This window comes from Maniola hyperantus, chromosome 6 (genome assembly GCF_902806685.2).
Source record: "Maniola hyperantus chromosome 6, iAphHyp1.2, whole genome shotgun sequence".
Taxonomy (NCBI): Eukaryota; Metazoa; Arthropoda; class Insecta; order Lepidoptera; family Nymphalidae; genus Maniola; species Maniola hyperantus.
In genome coordinates, this window is record NC_048541.1 from 9447097 (window position 1) to 9471261 (window position 24165).

The 24165-nt window shown below is 37.7% G+C and overlaps 1 protein-coding gene across 17 annotated transcripts in view; it reads right to left on the minus strand.

Moving 5' to 3' along the window:
• rdgA (retinal degeneration A) overlaps positions 1-24165 on the minus strand; it is a 198072-nt gene that overhangs the window by 81099 nt on the left and 92808 nt on the right. The window contains exon 1 of one of the 17 annotated variants that reach the window (XM_069499090.1): positions 17328-17722. The exons of 15 other annotated variants lie outside the window; for them this stretch is intronic. In XM_069499090.1, coding sequence (XP_069355191.1) covers positions 17328-17536 — 209 coding nt within the window. In that variant the 5' untranslated portion in view covers positions 17537-17722. Of the gene's footprint in view, positions 1-17327; positions 17723-24165 lie in introns of those variants that run through there. One more of the 17 variants, XM_069499093.1, reaches the window with a different exon arrangement.

Here is a 24165-nt window from a genome sequence, read left to right on the forward strand (position 1 = left end):
TCGATCCGTTGCTCCGTTGCGACGTGATTGAAGGACAAACCAACAAACCAATAAACCAACAAACAAACACACTTTCGCATTTATAATAAAAGTAGTAGTGATACTAATATTATTTCATATACTTTTGAAATACTTGAAAACCTGTTCAATCAATCTCATTCAATTAAATACCTTTTGATTGAAACACCCCCAACTTTATCCCAAGGTAATTCAGGTACAATATAATGTATTAAAGTCTCTTTTCCATTATTACTATTCCTAAAAATATACACGTTTCACATCGCGAAACTATATCTGTTATATATCTCATAATATAGGTTTCATTAACAGGTCAATACATGAATTCATTTCTTAACTCAGGTGACACTACTTAGCAATTGCCCATGAATATTATTTTTGCCAGTTATAGTCTTATTGTGATCATGTTAACACTTACAAATTAAATCTTTTAATAATCTCATTCCTCATTTTATTCTTTCAAACTCTGAAAATTACTCAATGTTTCTTGCTGATGTTTAATTAACCTACACGGGCTACAATTTTAAAGGGAATCCGATAGATTAACCATATCTTTATATTAAATTATTTAAGGTAGTTCTTTGTAGACAACCTGCGCAAATTCCGGGTAACCCGGACGAATGACAACCCTATGCAAAAGGAACATGGCGAAAACCCGAACGTAGTACAATGGAGATTGCATGCTCTACTCGAAGTTCATACGAACATTTGCACTCGGCCTTCAAATAAGTCTTTTGTTCACTTTGCTTTCAAAAAGTACGACGAAGTCAATTAGAAAATGTAACGAGAATATTGAAGTTTTGTTATCGATACAAAAATATCTGTATTTGTCTCTGGTATGAGTTTAGAAAACCAGAGCACTAAGTAAAAACTTTGTGATCTTTAGGTTCATTTACCTTACTCAGGCTCAAAACTAACGAAAACTATTAAGGTTTTTGAAATACGCCGTAAGATTAATGCTAACGCGATAAGTAAGAGGTAAAAATGCAGACTAGCCTCTTTAATTAAACGGAAAAACTCTCAGACCCGATCCAATTCAGAAATAGCTAGTTTATTTTGATAAAACGGGATTCAAGCTTCACAAAGTTGAAATTCTTGCAATTAAGCTTCATATCTGGCTATCACAGGCAAATAATTCATCAAAAAACTTTATAATCCTTTTGTAACTGTGAGGCTTTAAAAAGTGAAACATTGTCGAATGGCCTTCACTTGAGTTATTATTGAGTATGATGAGATACATGAATATATCTGGATATATTATGGGCTTTTATTTAATGACGTGCACTCAAAAATGTACCGTACCTCCTCCATTTAATATTACCTAATAGCCATGGTTTATTCGTCAACATTCAGATTCAGCTATCATGCGAATACTTACACAAAAAGTTGCTTGATACGAGTTGAATTATTTTTATTTATAAAATGACAATTATTGTAATTTGAAGTTTATCAGGAAAGCACCATGTTTATAAAAAAAGCCTACAGACGTCAGTTTTCTTAGTAGGTATTAATTATTATAAGCAAAACAGTGAGCTAACAGAGATTGCCACGGGTAGATTAAACTCAATAGCTGTAGTGCTGTGTTTAAGCACGTCTACTAGTCTGCGACTTCATTTATGATAAGCACAACTCTTTTTATTTTCTGACTACCTAGGGATGTATTAAACAATCTATGTGCTTATGTAGGTATGCCTGTGTTTCTGTGTTAAAATTGTTTCTTCCTATTAAAATTTTCAAAATATATATTGTACAGAAATCGTCCAGTTACAGTTTTATTATAAGAACTGAGGTAAAGATCATTGATATAGGATAGTAGCTATACTCAAATCGCTGGTATTGTATTAGACAGATGATTGAAAAGTAACACTAACACACCGAGTAATTTGTTATATTCACAAACAAAATACCGATAACTTCAATGAATAAAAACACATCGCAGCGGGAGGCGGGCGAAATGGAAACGGTGTTGAATTAATGGAATGAATGAAAACCTACAAAAACGTAACTGATTATTTTAACTCGTGTACATCGCAATACAGTGTTATTACAGCTAGCCTGGGTAGAATAAGTAATTATCCATCTACATGACCCACCTAACAGTCTGCACGTGGACAAGTGTTGGTACATCCTGTCCGGTCCACCTGGCAGGCCTCTAATTTTCCAGAGTTAGCAGTGAAGGAAAACATCGTGAGGAAACCTGCATGCTCCATATCAAATATCTGCATGTACCAATCTGCACTTGGCCGGTGTGGTAGGGATTCTTAAAACTAGCCTAAAACCACATAGATGAAAAGTTCCCACGGGATTTTTAAAACTCTATATCCACGCGGACAAAGTCGGGGGTGATGCTCAGTAATAAATAATTGGAAGGTGAATGTTGAGAACATTTTCTAGTTTATAGTAAGTACAGTTTCGACCCTAATAGGAAACTTGTAGAGAAAATATTTGCTCGATCTCTCTTTAAAACAACTCTATAGGAGTTCGTTGCACGACGCGCACGATTTCGTTTATCAATTATTTATTTATTTAATGTAAATAAATAAAGGAAACATTAAAATTTTTCACTCGTGTTAATAGATTGCAAAATTAAGTACCTACATACTTACTTACATTAATAAAAATAAAAGTTAAATAGCTATATATTCTATACTTTATTACAACTGAACACAAAAAGTAACCCTTAAATTTTTTGGTTCCGTGCTCGAAGGGTGCCAACGGAACGCCATTACAAGCCTTCCGCTATCCCTCCATCAGTCTGTCTGTCACTGGCAGTATCTCGTGAGCCGTAATGAGTAGAGTTAAATTTTTTACAGAGTGTGTATTTTCTATTGACGCTATAAAAATTTCGAAATGGCCGCCATGTCAATTTAAAAAAATTAAAAATTGTTATTTCTTGTACAATGGTACGGAACTCATCGTGTGCTAGTCCTACTCGCTCTTGGCCAATTTTTTATATCACCCTAGCGACAAAGCAGTGCCACACAGGCGATTTAGCGTTCCAGTACGAAACCTTAAATATGCCATTTTTATAGATTGTTATGAATATTAGTAAAATAAAGGCCTTTTTAAATAGCCAAAAACCACCAATGTTCTATCTAACGTCAACAGAACAGATGGGAAGTAGATATATAAAAATTACAAAAGATATATAAAAGTTTATTGGCCATAAAAATTGTCACCCCGCCAAATCAGGTCGGGACGGCTATCTTAGATCCGTCAAGTGGGATGCGAGATACAAATCCATAAAAAACCTATTTATTAAATGGTCCTGAACACAGAAATAAAGTAACTTACTGTTATGGCTCATAAAATATAAGTCAATAAGACTGAAGATGACTTCGAAATAAGATATAATGTTAAAACTTTGAAATCTTTGATAACGAAGAGTGATGTTCACTTTCATTCCTGCTTTATGACTTTCTATTCTACCACAAAGTTCAAATAAACAGCCCCTGAGATAATATTATTTAAGCTGACAGTTGTTACAATTTATACAGACCGCATTGCCGTAATATAACGTAACAAAAACCAAAAATGCAAATGTGAGTTTTATAGATACAACAATATGTAAAAAGATACCTAGCCTATTACTTTACAGGCTTTATTGTAAGTTGTAACTTCGTAAATGTAGGTAGATCAAGTGAATCCGAGAAAGTATTATTTACACTTATTATTTTTGGCATGATAATGGAAGTGGGAGGAGGCCAGTCAGAGGATTGAACTCTTCAATAGCTAAAAGTAAATCCATCGTGTTTGTGCTCGTTTAATTTATCTCAGAAAGGCCTTTGGTGATATACTTGCCTATTTTCTCTATAATATAAAAATGAATCGCTAAATATGTTGCTAATCGCAAATTTCGAGAACAGCTGAACCGATTTCGCTTTTCGAATTCTTTTGTAATAATATTCCTTGAAGTACGGGGATGGTTCTTACGAGAGAAAAATTTAAAATATTTGAATCGACTGTTAGCCGGAACGAAGGTCGCCAGGGCAGTTATAGTTTTGAATAAATTCTTATTTCTTACTCATAAAAACTTGTTTCTTTAGATTTTCCTTATCTTTATTTTACTATCCCGGGAAAACAAGGAGTTCTTTCGGAAATTTTAGGACTACCTAAATCCACGCGAACGATATTATGTTTTCAGAAGGCACTAGGAGAAATAAAATGTGTAAGTGATGTGAGGATGGTGTGTCTTATTAGTCGATTGCACTGGGTAAGTATACTTAGCGTCGACCCAGGTCGTAACTCGCCGATTTTGAGGGATCCAATGTGACCTTCACTTCTTTTCCACCATACCTCGGAGAACACATAAAGCTGTCAGTTTCAAATAATATTATCACTATAATACCCGCAAATTGCTAATGTCATCCGCCATTTAAGTGACGTCAGCACTAGACTGAAGTTTTAAGCTGATGGTATATTTTTACTTAAATATACGTCAAATGACGTCATTTCGATGGCAATGAGATATGGTTCCAGCACAATAGCAATTTGCGGGACTTAAAACAACTGATACCTATATAAATAGTAAATACCAATTAAATAGTTAAGTAGGTAATTAAAAAGTCGCTTATTTTTTGTTTTAAAAAAGGGCTGGCAGGCGAATTTCGCTCCATTTAAAAACTGATAGCCTGTCAAATCTATTTAATTATAAACCAAACAGACTCTGGCAAATTCCTAGAGAGAAGACAAAGATGAATAAAATGTAGAAATATAATAATAAATATTTGCTATAATAAATAAAAATTCAAATAAGATTCTATGAGAAGTTATTTATTATATTACTTATTTTCAGAGTCTATTTGATTGCAACTGTGTAAATAATTCACACTGTTTATCAAACGAATGTTGGCAATTGGATGGTTATTAAATGCCCCTCCGACGATCTCGATGAGGAATTTATTGGCTTCGGAGAGAATTAGTAAACAAACTTGATTGTAGCTGTCATAGCAATTAGGGATTTGCTTTGCTTTGGAGTTTGGACGTAGCAGTGGACGACTAGTAATTACTACTTATTTAATTACGTAAATGTAACTATGGACCTGCTATAAACCTACCACGACTACAAATGATAATAATAATTATTATGAACTTGTATAGTTAATGTGGCTCAAAATAAGTTCCCATCTTGTTCTAGTTTATAGTTTGAAAGAGGAATGTTATGGCTTATGGGTATACGTTACCCATGTAAATACCTATAGTAAACAATCTACGTTTCATCTTATGTTATAATCAAAAACCGACCAAGTGCGAGTCAGACTCGCGCACCGAGGGTTCCGTACTACCGTCGTATTTTTTCGACATTTTACACGATAAATCAAATAGGTATAGGTAAATGCATGAAATTAAATAAAAAACCCCTTTCATATGATAGGTACTCCACTTGGTATAGTAATCTTACTTTGAAAGTTGAAAATAATTATTGGTTCATGAACACATTTTAATTTTTTTATGTGATGTAACCACAAATAATTCACGATTTGCGGATTTATTCCTTTACTTGTGCTATAAAGTAAACCTACCTACCTAGCAAACATGATTCTAGGTCAACGGGAAGTACCCTATAGGTTTTTTTGACAGACACGACGCGCGGACAGACGGACAGACAGACAACGACGTGAACCGATAAGGGTTTCTTTTTCCTTTTGAGGTACGGAACCATAAAAATTATGGCTTCTTTGCTGGAGAGTTGAAGCGACGCGGACGGCATGCTTTTTTCGAAAGGTGTGATTGTTGTTAAGGGTGTGTCCATAGAGAATAAAAAAGTGTTGCAGCTGAACTTTATTTTTGTAAAAAACGAAGAGAAAATAGCTACCTACGCACCTTATTAACTTCAGCTTATTCCCGCGACTTCAACCGCGTGGACTACACACATTTCAAACCCCTACGTCACCCCCTTGGGGGTTGAATTATCAAAAATTCTTTCTTAGCTGACGCCTACGTCATAATAGCTATCTGCATGCAGCCCAATTCGTCCAGGAGTTTCAGCTGTGCGTTGATAGATCAGTTAGACAGTCAGTCATTCTTTCCTTTTATATATTTAGATGAATAGTTAAAGAATAAAAGTATAATAGTAGGTAGTAGAATATATAACTATGGAATAGATGATTTTGCTTAGTGTTAAATAACTGGCACTGCATTAGGTTTTCGGCGGTAACGAAGATAATTTTATTACTGTGATAGCTGAAATTAGTACAGGTTTCGACGGCCGTGTTCCCGTACGGCCCGATACCGCACGTACTTGATTGGCGGTACAATTTAATTTCCAATAACGCTGAATGACATTTGAGGACCATCTCTCCATACACTGATTAAAGTTCACTACACTTCCACTCGTTTAATGAATTCTGCCGCATACAATGCACAATATTTTCCCGGCAAATATCCGTATTTCAGAATCCCCTACATTTGTACCTACCAACCTGTTTACGCCATTTTTACTGTACAAATCTTATGCCTACACACTCGAAACTATATAAAATATTTATTTTTTCCAACCTACTCCTATCCATATACATTGGCCCGGGACCGAAAGAGACAAAACTGCAATCATAGAAAAACTCATTAGGAAGAAGTTTAGTCGCACCTTGACTTACGCCGCCGCTAATCGCTCGCATTGCATAATTGCAATATTTAAATAACAGATCGATCTGACGAGTTACAAAATTAACTTAATTACTTATGGTGGAACGAGTGTTAAAATCAGCGACCAGTGAAGTGTACCTATCGAAGGAAAAAATTGATAACACCCAGGTGAGTCCCACAGGGCCCTCCTTTTCACTCAAAGATTTCCACCATATTTTTGGTCCTTCTCCCTCGAATACCAACCCTTTATTCCCGCTTTTCCCGCTATATAAGTACAATATTATCCCGCTATCCATTTTGATCCATAATTTCATAAATTACGCAGTTAGATATTGACACCACGCATCATTCGCTCACGCTAAACGTACGCAGTTAAAGATGGCCGACAAAAAGGATTTAGAAATCGAGCTCAAAATACTAGAAGCGAAGCAACAAAGCTTTTACAAACATATTCAAGGTTTATACGACTTAAGTAAGGACCTCACCAACGACTTAAGCCTTAAGAACTTTCTTATTAAAATTAAATTATTAGATACATTACGCAGTGATTTCATATCCGTAACCGAGCAGCTAAATATAGCTAATTTAAAAGTCAATCCTAAGGCCAGTATTAACTTTGATACATTAACTTCTTTTGATGAACTATACTGTAATATTAAATCCGCGGAATCGAATGCTTTGTCTAAATTAGCGCAAAATACGTCACAAAATTTAGACCTTCTCAAAAAGTTGCCTGCTTTGGAGTTGAGAAGTTTCGATGGCACTCCGAGTAAATGGACGGCTTTTTATGAAAACTTTAGCACGCTCATTCATAACAATGTAAAACTATCAAATGCAGAAAAAATACAATACCTCTTAGGGAAGCTGTCGGACAAGGCCTTAATTAGCTGCTCGGGTATACAACCCGTAGCAGCTAATTATGAAATAATATGGAATGCATTGATAGAAAAATATGAAGATAAGAGAACTTTGGCATCCATCTACTTTGAAGAGATTTTAAAATTCAAAAGCATTCAAACTGCCTCCCAAAGTGCGCTAGATTCATTCATTGACCAGTTTTGTTCTGCTCAGGCGGCCTTAAGGCGTCTAGAAATAAAGGACTTAGCAGATTTTATTTTCACGCATATCGCTCTTAGTAAACTCGACAAAGAAACAGTTACGCTATTCGAACAGACTTATCGCCACGAAAAGATACCATCCTTCGATTCCTTAGTACAGTTCGTAAAAGAACAAAGTAAAATATATACGCTACGCAGTACGTCAGTATCTACCTCTAAACAAAGTCCAAAGGTTAACAGCTCGCCGCAAACCAAACGCGCCAATAATTTTAAACCTACCGCCAGTTCATTTCACGTAAAAAATAATTATCATTCGGAAAAGCCGCAGACGACCCAATTTCGCGCATCACCTCAAAATTTCCCTAAATGCCCTTACTGTGCTACAGATAGCAGTATACATCCGCTGTTTAGATGTAATAAGTTTATGGAGCGTGATCCTATATTTAGGGTGCAATTTGTCAAAGACAATAACTTGTGTCTAAATTGTATAGGATTTCATAGTCTAGAAAGTTGCAGAAGTAGAATTAGATGCTTCTGTGGGGCGTCTCACCATTCCAAATTACACGCAGGAATCGAACCCGCGACCCAAGCACCAACTCAAATCGAAACCGCTCGCGCCGCTTGTCAGAAATCGGCCGTGCACGCTACGGTTTACGATAGACCGTCGGAACCGCCCGCGCCGCGCGCTCCGGGTGCCCCGGTGCAAGCGCAATCTTTCGTAGCACGACCGTCTTTTGAAGCTTTATCGAACGCCTGCGCTCCTAACTCGATGCATACGATTTTGTTACCTACAGCAGTTGTTTATGTATTTAATAATAACGGGGAACGCTGTACTATGAGAGTATTATTAGATAGCGGTTCTATGTGTCATATCATAACTAAATCGTGTTGTGATCGCTTAAACTTAAAAATTAACGGGTCTACTTCAGTTATACAAGGGCTTGGCCTCTCAGAACTACAAGTTCAAGGCCAAACGCGTATCACGCTACATTCACGCTTTGATAATCGCTCTAAATATTCGATTCAAGCTCGCGTTGTCGAAAATATATCTGACAAAATTCCAAATGAATTTATCGACCTAACAAATTTAAATCATTTAAAGAACTTACCTCTCGCAGACGAAGAATTTCATACTCCCGCTGAAATTGATTGCTTGATTGGCAATGAATTATTCCCGTTCATTCTAGGGAGTCATAAAGTTATGTCTCCTGACTCATCGGTGGTCGGCATGCAGTCTGCATTCGGCTACGTATTACTAGGACGAGCGGACTGCCTCGCATCTAGTACGCCGCTAAAGGAAAGATCCTTTCACACTTTCTCTAAAACTACTGAACCGAATTTAGAGGAATTAACGCAACGCTTTTGGGAACTAGACTCAGTTCCTAATAAAAAACACTTAAGTCCCGATGACGCCGCTTGTGAACGCATATTGCAAAACAGTCTCTCACGCGATACACAGGGTCGGTATACTGTTTCGCTCCCATTTAAGGATGATCCAGCCGTTCTCGGCCGTTCATATGAAATCGCAAAACGCCGCTTATCCAATTTAGAGAAAAAATTGAATAGTATTCCGGAATTACGCAAAGACTATAACGAAACCATTTCCGAATATTTAAATAAAGGTTATTTAAACTTAATTAAAAATCCCGCGCCCGTTCCGTGTTATTACATTCCGCATCACGCTGTGTATCGTCCAGACAAGACTTCTTCTAGAACTAGGATTGTCCTGGACGCAAGTTGCAAAACTATCAGCGATGATAATTGTAACCGCTCGCTAAATGATATTTTATACACTGGACCCAATTTACAGGCCAACATATTTGATTTATTAATTAATTTGAGATTATTTTCGATCGCTCTGTCAGCAGACATTGAAAAAATGTATTTTCAAATTAAACTTTCGCCTGAAGACCACCGCTATCAGCGCATCCTGTACAGATTCGATACTAGCGACCCTGTCGAAACGTACGAGTTTAACTGTGTCTCGTTTGGGGTCTGCAGTTCACCCTACCTCGCGATGCGCGTAGTGAAACAGCTGGCTGAGGACGAGCGCGCGCGCTTCCCCAACGCAGCCGTGGCAGCTGAACGCCATTTTTACATGGATGACTACGTCTCTTCTGTTCCTTCTATAGAAGAAGCTACAATTTTATACAACGAGCTCGTTCAGCTTTTCAACGCTGGGGGTTTTAAACTAACAAAATGGATTTCAAACAGTACTCATTTATTAAAGGAAATCCCTACTGATTTACACTCGCCTAGTATTGTACAATTTGACGAAAGTTCTATCACCGCGAATACAAAGATAGTCGGTTTGCAATGGGAACCGAACGCTGACGTTTTTACCTTTAAAGTAAACGCACCTAACGAGTCCCAGTGTACAAAACGCATAATCCTTTCCGTTACTGCAAGATTATTTGATCCGCTATCGCTACTGGGACCGGTAACCGCTTTATTAAAATTACTAGTACAAGAATGCTGGAAACAAAATCTCGATTGGGACGAAGACGCTCCCTCTAGCATTCAAGATCAGTGGTTTCAGTTACAACGTGAACTCCATTTGTTAGAACAGTTACAAATCCCTCGTCACATAGGTATTTTACAAACGAATAACATTTCACTGATTGGATTCGCGGACGCGAGCGAGAAATGCTACGGTGCTGTTATTTACCTTCGCGTTTGCTCCGCCGATACAGATAAGGCTCAAGTCACATTGCTGTGTGCGCGGTCGAGAGTCGCCTCGCCTAAATGCAATGTATCTTTGCCGCGACTTGAACTCTGCGCGAACCTTCTGCTATCAAACTTAATCGTCGCTGTCAAGGATTCAATTAGTGAACGCGTTAAAATAAATCAAATATTCGCTTTCTCCGATTCCACGATCGCACTGTCGTGGATTCACGCATCACCGCATAGGTTTCAAACGTTTGTTGCCAACAGAATCGCCGCTATTAACGCTAACCTTCCAGCTGAAAACTGGTATCATGTTTCTGGAAAGGAAAACCCCGCGGACATAATCTCGCGACCTATTATGCCCGCGCAAATCTTAAATAATATCCTTTGGTTTCATGGTCCCGCTTGGGTCTCGCAGCCCTTCTGCGATTGGCCCTTAAACGCACATACGAAAGACGCTACAGACGAATTACCTGAACAAAAAAAGGCTTGTCTCTCTAACCGCTAAAGTCTCTGACGTCGAAAATGATCATAACTATTTATACAATTCAGCAAATCGCATGTCAAACTGGAATAAGTTTCTACACTCATGGGTGTATGTATTACGTTTTAGTAAAATCTTAAAGTCCAACGGTGACATAACTGTAACAGATTTGGAAGCGACTGAGATGTACATACTCCGCGTTATACAAAAAAGACATTCGTTTAACACAAACAGCGATGCCTTGCGAAAATTAAACACATTTACGGACGAAGACGGTATTATACGCGTCGGTGGACGATTGTCACAATCTCAATTAGACTATTCGCAGAAACATCCCGTCGTACTTCCAGCGAAAGACCGTATTGTACATCTGATTGTAGATTATCTCCATAAGCAAAACGCACACACCGGACCTGCGTTACTACTTGCATTGCTTCGTCAAAAATACTGGATTGTCGCCGCTCGCAACATGGTTCGAAAAATCGTACAAAGTTGCAACCGTTGTTTTAAACTAAAACCCAACAAAACATTTCCTATTATGGGAGACCTGCCTCACTATCGCGTTAGTGAAGTTAAGAGTTTCGTATTCACAGGTGTGGACTATGCAGGTCCGTTCTATATTACTCCGTATCGCCGCCGCGGTGTTAAGTCTATGAAGACGTATTTATGCTTATTCATATGTCTAACTACAGAGGCGCTTCATTTAGAGCTGGTACAGTCGTACTGGCAGAGATGGAGTCGCGAATACTTATCTTCGCTCCAAAGCAGACAAAAATGGAACACACCATCTTTACCCATACAAGTTGGTTGTATCGTCATAATTCGCGATGACAACTCACCGCCTCTTAGCTGGCCTCTAGGTATAATTCAGGAGGTTTACCCCGGTAAAGATGGAGTAGTCCGTACCGCTAGGGTAAGAACTCGTACAGGTTCTTACGTTAGGCCAGTGGTCAGGCTTTGCCCCTTACCACTGCAATAAGAGTACATTTACTTAAATCGCTATAGTTCTAAGTTAGTTTTAATTACGCTTACATTCTCTTTATTTAAGTACTTGTTAATATAAGTTTTGTTGCTTCTGAAGGCATTCCTTCAGCCCGGGGGATGATGTTTACGCCATTTTTACTGTACAAATCTTATGCCTACACACTCGAAACTATATAAAATATTTATTTTTTCCAACCTACTCCTATCCATATACATTGGCCCGGGACCGAAAGAGACAAAACTGCAATCATAGAAAAACTCATTAGGAAGAAGTTTAGTCGCACCTTGACTTACGCCGCCGCTAATCGCTCGCATTGCATAATTGCAATATTTAAATAACAGATCGATCTGACGAGTTACAAAATTAACTTAATTACTTATGGTGGAACGAGTGTTAAAATCAGCGACCAGTGAAGTGTACCTATCGAAGGAAAAAATTGATAACACCCAGGTGAGTCCCACAGGGCCCTCCTTTTCACTCAAAGATTTCCACCACCAACCTAGAGAGCTTAAGTGATTAATTAATTAACTTTCAACCATCATTGTACGAGTACCTACGACTATCGATTGTTAAAGAACCTTTTACCCGAAAGGCTTTATATATTCTATAGGGTAACTTCGGTCGTTTTCTTTAAGGGAATCTTCGATCGTTTCCTTTTTACCATAAAAAGTGTGTTACAAATTGAATTTGACACTCTAGCAATCGTGAACGTTCTTCAACGGCTTGTATGATGTAAAAGCTTTTCATAAAATAAATACGTGTATGACCATGATTGGCTGTAAGTTAAAGAAACAGCGCAAAGTGTATTTTGAAGAAACCTTTTACCTAAAAGTTCTATTAGAAAAATTCAATACACTTAGGAAATTATTATCAATGGAATAGCGAATAATTAAAAGGCAAAGGAGAACGGTGATAGCCTAGTGGTTAAGACGTCGGCTGCCTTCTGGTGGTCAGGGGTTTGATCCCGGGCCTGTAACTTTTCAGAGTTATCACTTGCTTTAACGGTGTAGGAAATCTGCCCGATGCCTGAGCGTTTTCCATACTGTTTTCAAAGGTGTGCGAAGTGTGCCAATCCGCATTTGGTCATGGTGATAGACTATAGCCAAACCCTTGTCATTCTGAGAGGAGACCCGAGCTCTAGTGAGCCGGTTATGGGTTGATGATGATGATGAAATAGGCAACGCTACAAACAAAATGCCGCTTTATACATTTAATAATGTTTTGTAATATTATTATGTACCTACTTGAATGTCTTGGGTCCCCTCAGTTATTATTTTACGCAAGAGCGCACCTGCATAACTGGAACCGTTTATTTTGCGCTTAGAGTTTTTGAACGCACTCAACCAAATATTCGTTTAAGACTCTGCAGATTAATAATAATAATTACCTACAGTGGCAGAGAAAACATCTTTGTTGGTTTTCCATAGCATTTTATTTAGGAAGTTTTCAAAAGAAATATGAATCTTGTTGTTAGTACTCACAACATAAAGTTTGTTCAAGCTGCGTTTTGCTTTCTACAATAATATGAATAGGTTTGGTGTAAATTATTTAGAATCTACTTCTGATTGTAGATTTCGTTTCTCAGAGCTCATATTATTATGTTGGCAGTTTGCTTTGCTCCTTAGCTTTCATCTTAAATAAACAAAAAAAAACCAGTAAAAGCCTCTACTTAGCTTATATCTACCTCGAAAACTTTTTAACTGAATAAGCTAATCAGAAACGTTAGCATTAATTATAAGCATTAGAAAATCGGTGAAGTGGAATTTCGAAAAATCCTGAAATAAGTAATTTTATTGCATGAAAGCTCAAATATCCATTTTTATAGATATAACTTGAAAAATTACAGCCTTTCATACAAACTTTTACCCCTATTTAATCCCCTTGGAAGTGACAGTTCTAAAAACCCTGAAACGTTTTGATATAACTTGAAAAATAATGGATTATCAAACAAACATCTCCTATTTAAGCCCCTTAGGGGTGGAATTTCCAAAAATTCTTTCTTAGTGGGCGTCTACGTTATAAAAGTAAACTTACAGTTAAAATTTCAAGTTTGTAATCCCAGCGGTTTAGCCTGTGCGTTGATAGATCAGTCAGTCGATCAGTCAATAAGGACAAGTCTTTTTATACGGAACTAGCTTATGCTCGCAACTTCGTCCGCGTGGATTACACACAAACCTCTATTTTACCCCCGTAGGGGTTGAATTTTCAAAAATCTTTTTTTAGTGGATAATAAACCTACGTCATAATAGCTATCCGCATGCTTAATTTCAGCCCGATCCGTCCAGTGTAGTGGTTTGAGCTGGGCGTTGATAGTTCAGTCAGGTTTGGTACAACTTAGAGAATTTAAATATTTAAAGACATACGAATATTTTTATATATATATATATATATATATATATATATATATATATATATTAAAAGCTGTGAAAGCCTAGTGGTTAGGACGTCGGCCTTCTAATCAGAGGTCGGGGGTTCGATCCCGGGCACGCACCTCTTACTTTTCGGAGTTTTGTGCGTTTTAAGTAATTAAATATCACTTGCTTACGTTGAAGGAAGATATCGTGAGGAAACCTGCATGCCTGAGAGTTCTCCATAATATTCTCAAAGATGTGTGAAAGCTACCAATCTGCACATGGCCAGCGTAGTAGACTATGGCCAAAACCCTTCTTACTCCGAGAGGAGACCCGTGCTCTGCAGTGAGCCGGCTATGGGTTGTACATGATGATGAATATTTTTTAACAATCCCACTTTTATTCTTAAAGAGTGCAGGATTGGAATCCGACGTTATGCTGATGTGAATCGGTTTGTACCTGTTGCGAGCACGTAGAGAACGAACCAAGAATACTAATTGCCCTACGGATGCCATTCTTCGAAGACAGGTAGTAAGATATATAATAATAACTTTATTTCCATACCTATGTTAATACAGATTAGGTATAGGTATCGTTTTTGCTTATTAATAAACATTCAAATAATTAATAGTTAACTTGGTACGTGCTAGGTACCTACTTACATAATATTTAATACCTTTTGGAATATACTTTTTTATTATAAAAGAAAAGGTATGGCAAACTCTTTACCAAGTAGGTACTTAGTTACTAATACCCAATACGGCATCACAGTGGCTTGTCTTTCCCCATTCCTAATTACTTAACTTAAAATTGAAGTCAGCGCAAATATTATATTTAAAACTAAAACTAAAAAATCTTTATCTACGTAGTTTTCACAGGAATCCTCCAGCTTTATTCGTTGTTGCTCTGAATAAGGAACATTTTAGCGTTATATTTGAACACCTGAGATTTTGTTTATGAGCTTTGCTTTTTTACGGTCGAAGGTATGCACTATGCAAAGTTGCCTTTGCACAGAATGTCCGTGCAGAGCTATGGAATAATATCGATTAGCAAGCTTTACCTGTATCAAACTTGCATTATTAATTATTATTAAATTTTTCGTACACATCTTGTCAAGAAGAATAATATAAACAGACTTTTAAAATAAGCTTTTAAACTTTGTAAATTTTAAAATAGTTTTAGACATATCTTTGATCGTGTTTTAAACAAAAAGTTTTTAAACTGTTTTTGCAACTCTGGTATTGTGGTGAAAAGCTATATCAATCATTATTACAATCTCAACTATTATGATTGGAGAAAACCTTGTTGCAGAAAGTTCCATAAATTCAGTTCACCACAACAATTGAGATTGATTCACCAGAACAACCAAAGATACAGCTTTTTGCAGTCTACCAGCTGGAGTAATTTTCTCGCCCAGTGCAAAGTGCAACGTGTCTATGCGATGGCCAACCAAAAAAAAATGTTGTTACTTAGAGTTCTGCAGAGTTGACTAAAAATATAGGAGAATAATTAATGCTCCCATCAGTATTTACATAACACTTCTGTTTGGATGCAGCAGAATAATACCGCGGACACAGTTTCAATTCCCGTTCATATACCTACATTATGCAGGCGTAGATATACGAGCAAAAGGAATAGTGCATATCAATTTGTGTAATCCATATTAATATTATAAATGCAAAAGCTGTCTTTCTGTCTGTCTGCTAGCTTTTCAAGGTCCATCCGTATAACCGACTTTGACGTGGTAGAAATAGTTTACATCTCGGGGAGGAGATGGCTTTTTTTTGTCCCGGAAAATCAAAAAGTTCCCACGTGATTTCAAATCCTAAATCCACTCCGAAGATGTCGCGGGCATCATCTTTTTGGTATAGATATAGCTAATATTACAGAGACGAATATAGGTTACTATTTATCCCGGGAAATCAAAGAGTTCACTTACGGAGTTTTTCACCCGTGCAGATGAAGTTGTGGGCATCATGATGACCATCATGATGCCTATTCATGACGTTGAAGCTTATAACTTCTACACTTTGTAGTAGGTTTCCACACATATTTTACCAGAATTTAAAACTTTTAACGAGGAAGGTTGTATAAAACATCAGTAGCCCTTAGGTAAGACCAGTAAGTCAGTGGCTCAATATAATTAAGAGTTTGGCTGAGATATTAGATTGACACTAGCCTCTAGAGCCAAGAACTACCAACTAATCGCAAGTAAGATCCCTAATTCTAACTAATGAGAAGTACGTAAGGAAGAAGATTCCTATCACTGCGTCCTGAACACATGCCGGACCCATGATTAATTTGAAACTAGTGAGACTCACCCGATTAATATATTAGGCGATCTAATAAAAGCCGGTGGTATGGCCAGTTATCCTTTTTAAGCGCAATTTATCAGCTAAGCCTTCATCTTCATTATTATCATCCAACCACCGGCTCACTACTGAGCAATGAGCATGGGTCTCTTCTCAGAGTGAGAAGGGTTTGGCTAATTAATAGTCCACCACGCTGGTCGAGTAGAGATTGACAGACTTCACACGCCTTTGGGAACATTTTGGAGAACTCACAGGCATAGAGATATCCTTACGATGTTTTTCTTCACCGCTAACACAAGTGATATTTAATTGCCCAAAACGCACATATAAATACGAAAAGAGGTGCGAACCCGTAACCCTCCGAACAGCCGACACGACGTCTTAACCACTAGGCTAGTTTCTTTATATCAGATTAGCTAAGCCCAAATCGATCTGTATTATGCGATGTCCCAAACCATGCATTCCATGTCGGTTGACAATATCTGCAGTACTTTCGTGATACCTGTCCCATATACGTATGCGATGTATCGGCCATTCATTGATTGATTGACCCAAATTGTCTAACAATAACGGGCGACCAGCTCGTCAGTCGCGAGCTAAAACTGCTTCAGACCCTTTACTGATTTGTGAAATAGAGAGAGTATGAATTTAGATCTTTATTTTAGGCAGTTTAGGTAGTTAATAAAAATATTTTTGAACATACGTAAGTTTCCTACATAGGGGCTTACTGAAATCAACAAAAATGATCGATCAAAGTCTCAGTTACCGGTATTTAACTTTAAGCTAGTTTGCCAAACGAACAGCTAGTTTAACAAAAAAGAACAATTTGAAACAGAGTTCAAGATCAAGTAAAAACGTGTTACCGACCTTGGTGTTCTGAAGGCTATCTTAGACTTCCTCTTAAACTTGACGGCATGTCGTCTTCTAGCTCTGGCGACAGCGCCCGCGAGCAGCGCGCCTTGCGGGTCGTGGTCGCTGTCGTCGTCACTCGAGCGCTCCTCGAGCAGTACCGGCGGCCCCGCGGGCGGCAGGCGCGGGCGCCGCGGCCCGCCCCGGCCTGTACTCCACGAGAGCATAGAACTCCTGAGAGACCTAAGTGCCTCCGTTGTACAGGCCCTCCCGCTACGTCACCATGCAACAACATATCGGCGCACCAATACACCGACGCACTCCGTATTTTGCACTTGCACACAATTATCACAACTAACCACGTTACGTGACGTAATATTCACAAGTACGTAATTTGGCCAACCACCGACACTGTCGTACTGTTATATCTACTTACGTTAATTATTATTGTCCACGAGACAGCAAGAAGCACGTGGCCGGCTTTTTTTATATGTGACCGGTGTGCGCGCGCAGACTCCGTCGTAATCACAAAGCAAACATTATGGTATCTCGCGCACACATTAGCGGCGCGCTGAGCACCAGCCGGGCCGTCGTCAATGCGTCTATTATACGCTGATATCACCTGCTCTATCGCATAAATGAGCCAATTGACTGAAGCACTTTGTTTTTGTTACTCTCATGATGTAAAAATCGATCATACTCGAACAAAATGTACCTATTATTACGCAGACAGTTGTACTTAATGTTATTTAAATAGATATTTTCTTGATGTCAATGAACTTCAGGACGAGCTAACGTTCCTATTAACCACGTTTTAACTAAGTATTATGATTAAGGTTTATTAAATTGCTACATGAAGAGTTGATATAGCAACTGAATCAATTTGTTAAAAGTTTATATCAATAAAAAAGCTTCCAATTAATTTGGAAACATACTGGACAGGCAGTTGACATTGGTATTTGGTAAAGTGAACATGGCGTGACCTTCACGGAATACTGGAATGTATTGAAATAGAATAAAGTATTATAACATTGTATTAGTCACGAAATTGATTCCAAACAACATTATTCGTAGGTCTAGGTATATTGAATATTCCTTGAAATGTATATTTCCTGACGAATACCTAAGTGTTAGGACTTTCTTCGTGCTGAAAATTTTAAAATTTTGTAGTTTCAATCGCAAACATGAATCACTATTTCATATTTTCCTTCGTCAACAAGTAGGTACCTATAATAGGTATATTTGGACACAAAACACGATTTACTGGTTTGATGATTCACATTCACGCACTATTGTTTTCGCCGGATCGCGTTCTATGGTTGCGACTATGTCCGAAGCGTGTTTGTTTGGGGACACATACACGTGAACTAAAGAGGGCCTACAAATGTGCGCGGGCGCTGCAAGCCCGTCTGATGTCGTCGCGTTCGAGCCGAAATAGAAATGCGCACGATTGACACGACGAACGGTGCGAGGACCCGCATTCGTCCCCTTCACTAACAGTTTGACCCTCGCCTTCACCTTTGAATATAAGTTGGAGCATATAAGTACTCCTATGTATACATAGAAGTACAATCTGTTGATTTATTCGCAGATATCTTTGACCGTTATCTTCCTTTGAGGAAAAGTTACCTGGCTGCCGATATAAGCTTGAATTAGATAACTAGGTATAAGATATGATTTTTATATTTACTTAATGATGCCTGTGACTGTGCGTTGTCCGCTTAGATTTAGTTTTAGGCCTTCCCTGGAATGCAAGCTATCCTCACACCAAATTTGGACAAAATCTGTTAAACGGATGAGCCGTGAAAAGATAGTATGGATTAATAATAAGTGCAAAAGTTAACTTAACAAATAGGTACACATCAGTTTAGTAGTTTTCGTAAGTCCGTTTAGTCGCACGGTAGCGCGCTCCAGGTCACCCATACCGCGCACTTGGGCTGCGCTCAACGCGCTGCTGAAGGAGTCCCCTCGCTGTGACATATTTGCTGACAAATGGGCTGACCTCATGGGTCAGATCTTGCACTTTTGTGTTCCTCATCAGTTCCTCATATTGTCTTACGAAGTCTACAACAAAATTACTAACTAACTACTGAGTGGGTACTAACGGTAATTTTACGGTGCTGTAGGGGATCTCGCGGGAATAAGCTAGTGTTTCATAATCTTAGATTGGTTAGCCGTTTCTTAAACGCAACTTCATTAACCTCTAACGAAACCATTAGAATGCTTGTTTGTAAACACATAATGACAGACTTAACTATAATTCGGATTTTAGATATCCATATCATAGGTACCTACTAATATTTTAATGCGAAAGTGTGTCTGCCTGTCTCCTAGCTTTTCACCGCCATCCGTTTAACTTTACAGAGATAGCTTGGCACCCCGGACATACGTATTACGCATGATTCTGTACCCGTAGTTTAAGATTTTACGTCTCACCAAACGTTGCTAGAATTCGAGAGTCGAAATACTTCCGCGTTATAGTAAACTGGATCTTAATAGCCTTGTTTTAAAGCTCAAGTTTGTCTACACATCTACAGCCAGCGTTCCAAGCGGAAACATTGCGAAATTAAAATCAGGCGCATTGAATTTTTGACTTCTTAGGTCCATTTTACTTTGATGTTATTGTGTTTTGACTCTCGAATTCTAGCAACGTTTAGTGAGACGTAAAATCTTATACTACGGGTACTGTTTATCTCGGAAACCAAAGAGTTCGGGATTTTCAAAAACCACGCGAACGTAGTCGCGGGCATCATCTAGTAAGTAAGTATTTGAATAAATTGTGAATTTTGGCATGCATTTTGGTTTATATTATTTTTTAGAAGATGGGTAAGAATTATTTCTAAATGATCAGTTAGAGAAATAAAAAATAAATTTTTTTGAAATAAATCCTTTTTAAAGTTCCGTACCCGAAGGGTGCCAACGAGAGTCAATCCGTCCGTCTGTCTGTCAGCGGGCTATATCTGGTGCATTATCACTTACCACAAGGTGAGATCGTAGTCAAAGGGTAGCTTAATTGTGATGGAATAAAAAGGTACTTTTTCAATAAAATCTCTCTTACATACATATAGAAGTTAAAACAACAATTAATACCTTCTTAGAATTAAGCAGGTATTACATTAAATATTCACTGAAATAACACAATCTCCCACATTTACGCGGAAGGAAAATTCCAACGTATTTTCCGGATCTGTGTCGATTGAACAAAGTAAAGCACGTGTAACGATTTTCAGCCAATTTTATTTATAGAGCAAGAGCCAGCGCGTGCAAGTCCTTTGTTATTTTATAAAAGCTGAAAGTTTCTCTGCGTATTGTCCCCAACACTAGGAAGAATGTTTGTTTGGATCATGGTGGCTTTGGGAGATAACAGATAATAAAGGCGTGAAAAATCTCACATCAAAGTATAAAGTCTAATTTTTTTGTATTTTCTTCGGATAAGTATTAGAAATCACGTCATGCATTGCCAGACACTCAGTGTCGTGGCAACCCCCTGCCAGACACTATTAAATCTTTTAGCTACATCTCCTAAAGCCACCATGATCCAAACAAACGTTTATCCCAGTGTTGGGAACAAAACGTAGAGAATCTTTCCGCTTTTATAAAATAACGAAGGTCTGACACGCGCTGGCTCTGAGTCTATTGTACATTAATGTAAACAAACATAATTGGTTTTTTATTTTTCAGCTAACAAAGTTCTTTTACAATGTTCATTTCAACGAATTTTTCATTTCAAAATTCATTGAATTTCATTTTCAATTTCAGAAATCGTGTAGTAGCACATCAATGGTAGTAGCGTATAGGTAACTAAATAAAGCATCAAATATACCTAATAGGTTCACCTAGAAAAAATTATACCTAACTAGAGGATGCCTGCAAATTCGTCCGCGTGGATTTAGGTTTTTAAAAATCCCGTGGGAACTCTTTGATTGTCCGGGATGAAATGTAGCCTATGTCCTTCCCCGGGATGCAAGCTATCTCTGTACCATGAACGGATGGGCCATGAAACGCTAGCAGACAGACAGACAGACAGACACACTTTCGCATTTATAATATTAGTATGGATGTCGTGAATGTTACAATGTAAATAACGGGAATGTTGGGAACTGACCTACCACTATTATATTATTGTAATAGGTACGATGATTTTGAAATATTGATATTTCGACCCAGTTACATGGGGCGTGGTCACAGCGGGACCGACTAATGTAGACGGAGAATCATCGTATTAATCGTGGTAGGTACCTGTTATAATAACATAATATTACGTCTTTAAACCACGAAATAAGTCTAACATCATTGTGAAGTAGCTTCTGCCCGCTCAATAGGTAAATCTAATGCTTGTTATGAAATTTAATTCAAAGTATTATTTATATTAGTCAACAATAAACTCGGCTAATATTCTTTTTTTTTAAAGAAAAAAAAACATTCCTATTTTTACTTCCATTCGCTATAGTAGGGGAGCCCTAGAGGCTTAATAGGTATTTACTCGAGCGTCGTGGGGCTTATTGGGTTGTGAAGATTAGGTGCTAAAAAGGTTATAATATGATGTATGCCCTTTCACAGGTGGGGAGAGCGTGTTCAGGTTTTCAAAAATGTATAAAAAAATAGTCACAACGCAATACTCGAGCGCTTCAGATATTAATAGTGTATGCGCCCCACTTGTTACTTTTATCGGAAAAAAATTCTGTACCTTTAAAATTCTTTCTGAATGATTTAAATAATTTTGACATTATCTAAACGAATTTCAAGGTAAATATTATATTATGCTGAAAATATTGCTGAATACTGAATATTGACATTATATATAATATGTGTCCCGGCTTTACTCACGTGTTTAGTTGACGTTAGCCCGACTAGTTTCGAACCCATCCGGGGTCCTTTTTCAAGGAAGGATGGAAATCACTCACGATAGTTTAAACGCTAAAATATTGACTATTGCCATACCACTATATCGGTACCTTCCTGCTGAGTATTGAGTAACCAAGTGTCTTAAACTCGATATTGTAGAGCTTTGTATTGTAGAGTGTGTATTGTAACCGTATTAGGTCCATAAATTTTTTTCGAGATACGCTACCTGATCAAATCAGGAATAAGGAGATCCTAGAAAAACTAGAATAATCGACATAGCTCACTGAATTGCGAAACTAAAGTAGCGATGGGACATAATAGCTCTATCAAAATTGCGGTCCCATTATGTAATTTTTGCACACAATTTAATTTTTTTTGTGTGATGTAACCACACAATTCACATCCGCCTCCGCGGATGTGAATTTCTAATGATCCGCATCCGCATCCACGGATGTCGCAATATTGGCATCCACAACAACCCATGGTCTCGAAACGACAGCGACGATGCTGTTTGGCTTTTATATTTGTTCTTGTTTTTTTGAATGTTATCATGTTATTTTACTTGATGATGTGTGATACAAATCTACAAGTATCAATGCAATAGGCAAGATGTACCTACGTATGCTACTACGTTTTCGGGGGCGGGGCGACGGGATTCGCTAACACATCTGCCAAGTGATAAATCTAATTATAAACTGTAGTAACCGCGTGATCGACCACTTTGGGACGATGATCGCTATTTTAAGTACAATAAAGAGAAGTAACAAATAAACACGGAAGAAAATAGCGGTGTGCAATACCTACATACTTACTTGAATATTAAACATCCCAACATACCTAATAATAAATGCAGAAAACTTAAACGCGGAAAAAGTTATTCTTTTTAATCCTAAAAGGTATTCAACATTTTCTAAATTGCGGTAGAAAAGTTAGAAATTCAATTACACGGGAATATTCGATGTTGAAAATTTCGACAACGATTGCTGCCAAGTTAAAAGGCTCAATTGAAATTCCCAAAACTCTCCTTACCTTTCTAAGCAGGGCCGAACCAGGGGTGGTTATAACAAGACTATTTATTTATATTCTGCATAATACTTTACTTCACTCTCATCTTATTTATTTGCGAGTTAACAATATTGTAAAAAAATAGCACTCGTTTCGCGCGCTTTACCAATTTGCATATACCTACCTAGATTTGATTTCCACATTCCAAACATATTATGTACCGTGTACTTTCAATTTGAAACTAGTGTATTCCGAACATTCCTAGCGTATCCCTAACATTATGTAATTCTAGAGAATCTTTTCTGTAAGTATAAATATTTTGCGCTCGCTTAGCTCCATTTATATCTAAAAAACTTTTGTAGATCTAACTTGTAAAGGTTTTTATAATATGGATATGTAAAAAAAAATTAAATTGGGGAGGCTGGGGGCATCAAAATGGAATCTCACACCGCTGGTAAACTGACCCAGGCCGGCCCTGTTTCTACGTATCTATAGGTATTAATAGTATAGTTTTATTTACTTGTTGCGCTTGAGGTATCATAGATATATATACCTAAATTTTATAAAGTTCGTTATGTAGATCTTTGAATTTTAATCTACCTACAGCAAATATCTTTCAATTTATTTAGGACTAGTTTATGCCCGTGACTTCCGCCCTTTGGACTACATGGAGTTCAAACCCCTATTTTACCCTTTTAGGTGTTGGATTTTCAAAAATCCTTTTTAGCGGATGTCTACGTAATAATAGCTATCTACACGCCAAATTTCGACCCGATCCGTTCAGTAGTTTGAGCTGTGCGTTGATAGATCAGTCAGTCACCTTTTCCTTAGGTAGGATATAAAATGAGAAAGTGTGTGTGTTTGTTGGTTTGTCCTTCAATCTCGTCGCAACAGAGCAACGGATGGACGTGATTTTTTGCTGACCTGGAGAGTGACATAGACAATTTATCCCGGGAAATTAAAGAGTTCCCGAGGGATTTTTAAAAACTTAAATCCACGCGTACGA